Raw genomic sequence first — 10,258 nt, 5'->3', positions numbered from 1 at the left:
AATAAACTTAATAAACATTCAGCTTTTCCCTTTACCCCACAACAGTCTAAAGAGTATGTGACCAAGATAATTAATAGACTTATCTATCTATATCATAGGACCATTTGAACAATGTTCTTTGTTTTTATTTGCATTGTGTTCTGAAAATTTCATGCTACATTTATTCCAGTTTCATCATCCGTCTGAGCTTGTTGGTCTTCTTTGTAATGGTGACCTCATCCATCTGGTTTATGGTCAAAAGACACAGTAAGTATCGTATATGGTGAAGTGATACATGTAGATAGATAGATAGATAGATAGATAGATAGATAGATAGATAGATACTTCATTTATCCGAGAGAAATTCAAGAAAAATGAGGAACACTTCACAAATTTGTTGGCCATGCTAATGCATGCATGCTAATTTCTCCATGGGCTAATCTTCTCTGTATTTAGCATGGCCCCCCCCCCCCCCTCTGCGCAAGGATGACACACAAATTTGTGAAGCGTTCCTTGAATTTCCCTCTAAATTGGACTGAAATATTTAGTTTGAAATGAGGACTATTGTGCATTACTGACAATGAGCATTCAGAGTCAGTAATGGGTCTTTTTCTTTTTTAGAGCAGACCAAAGAATCATCAGCCACATCAACGGTAAATTATGCTGATTCATTACCCAATGTATAGTACCTATAGTTTTGTAAAAATGGTCATGTTGCTGGAATTTAACAAAACTGTCTGACTCACACGCAGGCTGAAGAGCAAGTAAAATACACGAGAAAAACGTCAGGTGAGGTAATTTTTAACCATTGAAACCAATATGTGCAATACATAATATGCAATACACAGAAGCATGCTAAAACATGCATAAGTACATTTACATTTAAACAGATTTTACTATCCACGCTGGTAATCAAAAACAGAAACTTTCATATGTGTCTCTCTTTTCTTTACCCAGAGGTCGTATTCAGAGAGTGATGAGGAAGGAACATAAAGTTCTGTGGTTAAAGCAACAAGGTGTAAATCACAATAGGTGTGAAGATACACACACTCAGTCGACCGTTTTGTTGGTGGTCTCAGAAAGTCAAAATGTTGAATCATTTTTGCTTTGTCTTCTTTGTTCTACCTTCCTCATTTTAATTTTTCTCTTGTTCTCTTACAGGTTGAAAAGATTTTGTCTCAGCACCAAGTTTTTCCATGCATTTGTATCCACTTCTGCATTTATAAAGTAGTTGCAAAATATTATTGTCTTTAAGTTTATCCGCAGTATATGTATATTGAGTTCTCATTTATTAGGCATAAATTCACAATAATCTATTCCTAATTAATATTTTCAGGATGTAAACTAATGCAGCCTACACTATACACAACTTAGAATAGAGAATAAGATGTAAACTGAATAAAGTTAAACAACTTGCAGTAGTGGAGTACAAAATCATTTTATGTGAATTTTAGCTTTGTGAAGCAGCAAGCATTTAGAATTTAAAGAGCAACACGTAACTTGGTATTATCAGTGTATTGTAGAGTTATAGAAGGGAAGGAAATGTATATTATCTGCAGTGTTGGGAAATGCTATTTTGAAACCTGTTGAAGCTGAACGCAACTCTTCATTGGAAATGGTTACAGCAACACTACGCACACTCATAAAAAGCAGCTTAAAACATTAAAGATGCTTTAAGGAACAGCTACTTATAGTTCAATAAAGTATAGCAGTGTAAAGTAGTATAAATAAACACACTCTATTTTCTGCAATAATGTACGAGCACACAATACAAACGAATAAATGAAAAATATGTGGCTCTTTAAAGTCATGATGGTGAAAAATTGACTTTAAATGGTAAACAACTATACAACTAGACACATATAACTAAACATATAGCAATGCATACATATCAAACGGGTACACTAGAAGAGAATAAATAAATAAATAAATATCCTTATGGCCAGTACTGGCACGCAACCATGTCGTGACGTAAACCCTTTTTACTCAGGCGCGTCTGTGGGCCGTCCCGGGTCCTGAGGCGGGATGTGATAGGTCTGGTCTCATTGCGGTGCAGTCTCCTTCAGCTCGCCCTCCAACCGGTGACGCCTGCCTCGGCCGTGCGGTGTGAGGAACATCTCCAATAAAGTCACTTTAGTTTACTGCTAGCCCCTTTCTGCACCGGTAAGCGAGCCATTCATTCAGTCCAACGCAGTGAATCAACTCCACGACTAGCGGGAGTGAGTGTTTGAGTGCGCTTTACACCTACCGGCACTCTGCGAGCTAGCAGAGTTAGCCGGGCTAGCTTCGCTCCGGCGTGCCGCGTCTGACACATGTCCGGTAAAAGCGGGGAAGTTTAGCTTCGTACCGCGCGTCTTGTGTTGCCGACAAAGCTGCAGGTGTTCTGTGAAGATACTTTGAGAAAATCTTCACAGCTTAATACTCTTAACAGAGGCGGTGGTTGTGTTCACCAGGCTGTGGCCTAGTTAGCAGCAGTGGGGTTAGCCGGCTGACAGTGCGAGTGAACTGGCTAATTAATACATCCAGCTAACGTTAATTGGCACCGGCATGTGTCTGGACACGCCTAGGAGTGGCTGCCAGTTCCCGCGGAGGAGAAGTTTAATAAAGGCCAGGCCTGAACCAGCCACTCCAGTGCGGCAAAATGGCTTCTCTCTCGCTCAGTAACCTTGTCCATTGGCTGTCAGACTTCTTCTCCTCGGGACTGTCCGCATCCCAATGAAATGCTGTCGCTGTGTCAGAGGTGTCGGAGTCATAGCGAAACTAGCTAACTGTGTCCAGTCAGCAGTTACACCCTAACCTTTTTGATAACGTGACACTTATCATATCAGAGAGAGAGGGTTTTTACAGTGTGTAGCAAAGGTTGTGAGTCTCGGTGTTGTCCAGTATGAGCTGGCTGATACAGGTCAGTCTGCAGCAAGGGAGACCCAACAGGAGACTGCAGAGATATTGGCTGTAGATTCCCAGACTAGCTTTCCACTCAACAGGTGTGACAGGCAGAGGAAGATAAGATGCTGTAGTAGCTATCCTCATGTGAACCAGCCTTTCAAGAATAAATGCAGCTTATGTGCTTGCCTGCGTTTAACACATATCTATAGGTTTCTGAATAACTTGACAGAAGCTGGTGGAAATATACTTTTATGTCTGAGCAGTAATTTGAAGTTTGTGTTTTTGCTTCTGGTCACAGATACAATGGCTGTGCCTCCCTGCTATGCTGACCTGGGCAAGTCTGCCAAGGACATCTTCAACAAAGGCTATGGTATGGTTTCTTAGTTACCTGGCTACTGTGATGGAAAGCCTTCTGTACTGCCAAGTCCAGTTGATTTTGTTTGACAAGCTTTGAATTGGTTTAAACAAAACCTCCTTGTTTTCTTCAGGATTTGGCTTGGTGAAGCTCGACGTCAAGACAAAGTCAGCCAGTGGAGTGGTAAGGCCATTTCCTTGGGGATATGAATAGAATAAGAAGATAAGAATAGAACAACGTACTTCATGATCTCTTAAGTAGGAAAACTGCACATTAAGCTGCAACCCAAAACAGTGAAGTCCAACCACAATAAAGTCTTCTTTTTTTTTAGCTGTGTAGTTTACAATAATAAATAATCTTTTCTCTAAAAAGAGAGAAGGAAAAGACATCTTCAAATTGTCTTTTGTCTGATCAATAGTCTAAACGGTGTTACCTTTTTAGAATAAGCTGTTTTATATCTACAGATGCTGCCATGTTTCTAAAGTAGCCCACAACAGAAACCTGGCTGTAGATAGGGCTGTTGGTGTTTTTTGCACATTTCGCAGCCACTGTACGTTCTCATTTGCACATAAAAGAGGAGCGAGTTGCAGTCTGCAATTACACCACTAGATGCCAATAGATCCTATACACTGGACCTTTTTTAAGCTTTTCTCGTTATTGTCGTTTCACTAAAATTGTCTCTTGCAGGAATTCAAAACAACTGGTTCCTCCAACACTGACACCAGCAAAGTTGCTGGCAGTCTGGAAACTAAATACAAGAGGTCAGAATACGGCCTGACCTTCACTGAGAAGTGGAACACTGACAACACTTTGGGAACAGAAATCACTGTTGAAGATCAGGTTTGAAAATATTCCAAACATTTTGTTGTTCAACAGGTGTCAAACGTGATTGTCTACCCAGTGAGCACCACAGGACAACATTAATTTGCCAAATGGCTTCTGTTATTGTTTCTCACAGATTGCCAAGGGGCTGAAGTTGACTTTTGACACAACCTTCTCTCCAAACACTGGGTAAGATTAGGGTTGGATTAATAAATGATTAATTTATGGAAAAGTTAGTTCCATGTGAATTTCACTTCTCTTTACTCATTGGTCACCATACTTAAACGTAGTCAGCCCTGCCTGTTTCTTCTCTACACAAGTCATTTTGGCAACTTGATCTGTGCTGTACATGCTTGTGACAAGTGTAGTTGCCGGCCATATGACCCCCAGTCCCAATATGGAAGTAGTCTATTGTAACGCATTGCTGTGATTGGCTGTCAGGTTTCCCATATGTTTGCTCAAATGATGTTTTGCAGTATGTTTTACTGGCAGGTACAATAAAAACCTCAAGTGTTACTAGTATGCCCAGATGGCTCAGGCAATCCTTAATGCGTTTGCTTTCTATGAGGTCTAAATCACATGAGGGATATGGCACATGGCCCAGAGGAAGCGTGTCCTGTTTCATATTGAGTGTGGTACGGTTTGTGAGGGTCAAGTTATGTGGCTACACTGAGACAGCATGTTCAAGGGTACAGTGTCATGCTCAGACTGGGAAATGAACACCAGCACTGAGACAAATGCTGGTTTAAGAAAGTGTCTGATGATTTTTCTTTTTTCTTTGTTCCAGTGATATGGCCTTGGAATAAAAATAATTTTCTTATCTTGTTTGCTACTTGAGTTGACAGCTGGCAGACAGCACAGGTTTAGAATTATCTCTTGGGAATCATAAATCTGTGGCAGTGGTTTAAAAAGTGGGTGCTGCTACACCCTGGGGGGCTTTGAGGATGAGCCAGGGTTTCATAAGATTTGTTCCATTTCTATTTTTTAATGTTTCCACATTTAAAATGGACAACAATGACGAGAAATAAGTTAAATTCAGGCCTGACAAAGATTAGCTATAAGGCATGCCGTTATGGACACTCAGGAGCCTTTAATGTGTTGGTTAAACTGATTAAGTTTGCCTTGACAGTTGATTGATTCTTGAGTTCTGCCGTGTCTGTAATTTTGGTCAGCTGTCTTATTTGAGCAGTTTGATTCAAGACGGCTGCTGTAAACATATTTGTTATAACCTGTTTCAGTATTCCAGTATTTTACATTTTGTACAACTGTAGTCCTGTTCTTCCCTGTAGAACATGCACCATATTGTCTGCATCTTCTAGCCATCTGTAGTCTAATATTCTTTTTTTTCCTACTTTCAGTTCATAGAAGAGTTTGTTTGTTTTTACCTGTTAAACAATCAAAATGTGTAAATTTAAAGACCTTGTAGCACCATGTTAAATGTCCCTAAAGCATACTGCAAAAAATGTAATCTTTATCTTATCATTTTTATTTTTTGTAATACCTTATCTGACTTGATTGGGATTTGAGTTAAGGTTACCAAAAGCTCATTCTCATCAACAGCAAGAAGAGTGGCAAAGTCAAGACCGCCTACAAGCGTGAGTTCGTTAACATGGGCTGTGATGTGGACTTTGACTTCGCTGGCCCCACCATCCACGGAGCTGCTGTCGTTGGATACGAGGGGTGGCTCGCCGGTTACCAGATGAGCTTTGACACCGCCAAATCCAAGATGACCCAGAACAACTTTGCTATTGGCTACAAGACTGGAGACTTCCAGTTGCACACCAACGTGTAAGTAGAATACTTTTAGTAAAAGTAAAGATTGGGTTACATAATTTCTTTGCACTTTATTCTGTAAGAGGAATCCATTCACTTTATCTAATCTATTGTTTCTGTTTTATTGATGGCTGTACACATCCAGTCAATTACAAGTGAGAAAAGGCAGATTTAATCTACACTGTGTTCTCCAGATTGATTAAACATGGAAACCCTCTCAGTGGGTGAATGAATGAAAACAAAGTCTAATTTAGTATTTCAATAAGATGTTGAACTTTAATTTAAGCTTTAACTGCAGCTATAACAGTAAAATGAATGGTGGTTGTTTAATTCAACCAGTACAGTCATATCTATCAGTGGAGCCATTTGGCCCTGCACTAAAGCTTATTTACTAATCCCAGTTGGTCTTATAGCTATTGATTTGTCCTAAATGTACGAAATACCTCCGAATTGGTATGTGGTCTGAGGGAAAGTTGGCTCCCAGGGAAAGATTTTCCTTTCTTTGATGAAACAGTCCAGAATTAAATAATTGCAAACCAAATAAAGTAGATGAAAATGTTCCGATGGCGAGGCCTCTTTCATTAGAATGTCCGTCTGCATTTCCTGTAGCATGAGATGACTCCTTATGCATATGTTCTTTTTAAAGCAATGACGGAGCTGAGTTTGGAGGCTCCATCTACCAGAAGGTGAGCGACAAGCTGGAGACGGCAGTCAACCTGGCCTGGACCGCTGGCAGCAACAGCACACGCTTCGGTATTGCAGCCAAATACCAGCTGGACAAGGATGCCTCCGTCAGTGTAAGTAGTGCAGCAGAGAGGCTTTCAGAGTGGGCTGAGTGACGCTAAATGAACCATTAATTGTCACCAACTGACTTTTATTGTTTGTTTTTCGACAGGCTAAAGTGAACAACAATAGCCTTGTTGGTGTTGGGTACACCCAGACACTTAGACCAGGTAAGTTTGTTTCCTACTGGTTCATGGACTACTGGAGGACAACATATTTATCAACAAGTTAACAGAAGTTTAGTTGTTACTTTTTTTAAATATTTTCTTAGTACACACTTTTAGGCTCCACACTAGAATCCTTGCACACAGCACTTTAGTTTTGAGCAAACACTCTGTAAACGACTTGACCTAGAATAAAGTCATTTATAGCAACACGAACAGCCTACATTCCCTGTCAACCTTCAGAAGTCTCAGAAACCTCCATGTTTTGAGGTCGGTAATTTTGCATTTGCACGTGTAATGGCTAATGTTGGTTCCTCTCGCCCGTGCAGGTGTGAAACTCACCCTGTCTGGCCTGGTCGATGGCAAGAACATCAACGCAGGAGGCCACAAGCTGGGTCTGGGCTTGGAACTGGAAGCCTAAGCTTTCTTCATACTGCAAGGAACTAGGGGATATCAGATGAATCTGGCCTTAATGTATGTCCAACTCAAACCAGCAGTGGGATATCTTTTGGAGAGATTGGTTCAAAGGCTACGACAACAAACTTGTGGAGCACCACTTCAAGCTGGTGCTTCTGTCATTGGTATATTTTACCTCTGTTGCTTTTTACTTTGTAGTTCTCTATTCAAGAGACAGTTGGTGGCATATTATTTATAAATTGTCATTTGTCCTGTCCATTACTGCCATAATAATGAAATCCAATACAATCCCTTTACCTGTCATCATGTCTGTGTGGCTTTATTGTGATAATCCCAGACACTCCGTTTTTTGTGAGAACATCAGTTTACGGTTTTGTGTGGTGAGCGTTTTCATACCTTCTCTCTGATTTTACAATCATAACCATCTGATATTCCTTTGTCATCTACAGTTCTCATTTGCAAACCATGTTAATTACACTAGGCTTTTTCTGCTATTATTTAAAAATATGCTGCACCCTTCCTGTTCATGCACACAAGGACAAACTAAAGTTCTGTCGTGTTTTGTTTCGTGTCGGCCATCAAGGTTTGCGATGTTCTGTTAAAGCTCCCCTTAAACTGGGCAGTTTCTGGGTTGCTTAAAAGTGGGGTCTAAGTTTCAGAAACCTGTACACTTGGCCGACCAAGCAGAATTTTGTTTTTGTTTATTCTGTACTAACAGGTACTGGGGGGGGGCAAGTAATCAATGTTCACAGTAATGCCAAACTATCGGTGTCCGGAAGAGGCGTAACATTAAGTTGCACCTGTGCACTCTTGGAAAGTTCTTCCCTGTACTGGGCAGAGACGGCGCCCACATGATGTCTTGGAGGTCCTTATGTGTATGTATGAATTTTCAATAAAGTCTTTGAACTCCACAAATGCATTTTTAATATGTGGTATTGAAGTTCCATTAACTGCTCATTAACTAGCTTGTTTGGTTACTGTTAACCCTTTTACAAGACTTTTATCATACAGAGTTTAATGTGATTGACTGTGCACAAATTGAATTTATAACTGGGTGGTAGTCCAAGAGCCTCTGAAAATGTTCCCTTAATTTTCACATTGTGAGTGTGGTACAGTTGATTTGAAGTTGTGTTGAAGGCTATACAGTCTACACCAAAAAGAAAATGTGGAAGCATGTTTTAAAAATCTTGCAAACATTTTAAAAAGTTCAGACTATCCAGTTAATTGTAATAGAAGCACCAGTTCACAGTTCAACATTGAACTCAGAACCTGAACTTCTGCAGTTTCTGGAGCAAGACGACTGAAGGACCTTCAAAGTAGATAAAGGAGAGACTGGGAATAAATGAAAGACAACCAGCTGTCATGTTTTAAGGTATAACTGATACAGTTAGTCTGTGCATTTATCCACATCACCCCTCATCTATATGTGTACAATGACCTTAAAAGTCATACTTAAGATGGGATGTCTTTTCAAATACCCACCTATGTGTGACATGTCCTGCCTCTAATGACACTAAGATGATCATGTGTGCACTGACAAGACTAATTTCGGGGTTACAGAATAGTACGTGGTAGCAAAAAGTGTTATTTACTGTCAGTCTTTAGTGGTTTATAAGGAATGGTACTGGCCTGTTTAAAATAATCTTAAAATGGTTTGATATTGACCTACTGGAACCCTCTCCTGCTCCTCAGGTAATCTCACCATGTGATATATGGAGTTTAGTGCATGTGTTTAGATACAGTTCAGTATCAAAGCAGCATAATTGCATTAAGTGTAGTGGTTTATTGCAGGAAAGGGGGAAATTAGCATTCATGGATTAAGAATATAGTAGAATAATCAGAAACAGCATGTCAGTGTAAGCAGACCCACTACATCCATTGCGCTGAATCCACAGAAGCGCCACCAAAATATGAGTTGATAGTTGGTAGTTTATTTCTCAGCACATACCAAAGCAAGTAAAGATGGACACATTTAAATGTAACTGCATCTTTTACATTCATTAAACATTAGTTAAGTGGTGAGTTAAAGGATTTGGAAACTTCAACAAGTTGAAAGTTCAAAGGCAAAGCTGTTGCACAAAGAATCATGCTCTCCTTTAAAGACGGTCATTGTGTAGAGAAGTTACAGCTTTGAGTTTTCTTCTTATTGCTTGGTTCAGCTTAGACCTTAAATTTGCATCTGCACTAGTTAAGCCATTCTCTATTTTCAGCTTCACGATCCCTGGTATTTGCCTGCCAACTGTGTGCTCATTACATTCAAGGGGAAAATGTAATTTATCCTCACTTTCTCGACCTCAAAAGATATGCCCCAGCGTTTTTGCTTTTAGCACATTTCCCTCTCATTTCTCTGACTTGCTGCTCTCCACCTTCTCACTTTCATCTCGAGGATCCTTTTTTTTCTCTGAAACCTCAGACGGCTTTGGTTTCTGAACCTGACTGCTTTCAGGTGCCCCCTCTTTGATTTCTCCATTGACAGTTGTCTTCTCCTTCGGCAACACAGTTTGGTCTGTTTGGGTTTTATCGTCACTGTTCAGCTTCTGATCCTCCGCTCCAGGAAGACTTTTCACATCAGATTTAAGAGGCGACTCTTTCTCTTGGCCTTTATTGCTATCGTGTTTAGCATCTTGAATGCTTTTTGCTACTTTATCCTCAGCTTTTGCGGCGTCAGATTTATTTATTTCCTTCGGCTCTGTTTGACTGTTTTCCTTTTCCTCACTCGTGGGTGTTGAAGTTGAAGTTACTCGAGCCTTTTCTGAAAGCTCCTCGCTCTCTACGGGCGGAGCGCTCTTTGTCTCCGCTGTAACATCTGTGGTTTTCTCGACTGTTTCTGAAGCCAAAGTGTGCACCTCATCTTGCAATTTAACAGCACCGCTAAGCTCTTGAGGTTTGTCTGATTCTTTGGACACTTGGGCTGAGGTCTCCTCAACAGGCTTCTTCACTTGAGCAGAGATAGAACTGTCCTTCTCAGCGTCTCCTTTTTCACTAACATCAGATTTTCTTGGAGGTTCCTCGCCTGCACGGATCTCTGGCTTTACATCTTTTGCGTTTGTCACTGCAGCTTCTTTCTCAACTTCTGCCT

The 10,258-nt window shown here is 40.4% G+C and overlaps 2 protein-coding genes across 2 annotated transcripts in view; one reads left to right on the top strand and one right to left on the bottom strand.

Moving 5' to 3' along the window:
• Positions 1 to 1,140: 1,140 nt before the first annotated feature.
• Positions 1,141 to 8,090, top strand: vdac2 (voltage-dependent anion channel 2; the record flags this gene model as incomplete). The annotated part of the gene is given in 9 exon segments (XM_035663345.1): positions 1,141 to 2,142; positions 3,164 to 3,235; positions 3,354 to 3,403; positions 3,908 to 4,060; positions 4,179 to 4,231; positions 5,603 to 5,830; positions 6,462 to 6,612; positions 6,711 to 6,768; positions 7,092 to 8,090. Coding segments are annotated over 8 exon segments (852 nt in total). The 3' UTR covers positions 7,184 to 8,090.
• Positions 8,091 to 9,152: 1,062 nt separating this feature from the next.
• Positions 9,153 to 10,258, bottom strand: part of LOC118329566 (neurofilament light polypeptide) — a 3,672-nt gene continuing 2,566 nt past the window's right edge. The window contains exon 4 of the mRNA XM_035663788.1: positions 9,153 to 10,256. Coding sequence (XP_035519681.1) covers positions 9,519 to 10,256 — 738 coding nt within the window. The 3' untranslated portion in view covers positions 9,153 to 9,518. The remainder of the gene's footprint in view (positions 10,257 to 10,258) is intronic.

Source organism: Morone saxatilis, unplaced genomic scaffold (genome assembly GCF_004916995.1).
Source record: "Morone saxatilis isolate NCDOM2014 unplaced genomic scaffold, NCSU_SB_2.0 Contig19, whole genome shotgun sequence".
Taxonomy (NCBI): Eukaryota; Metazoa; Chordata; class Actinopteri; family Moronidae; genus Morone; species Morone saxatilis.
This window is presented reverse-complemented; position numbering and strand designations above follow the sequence as displayed.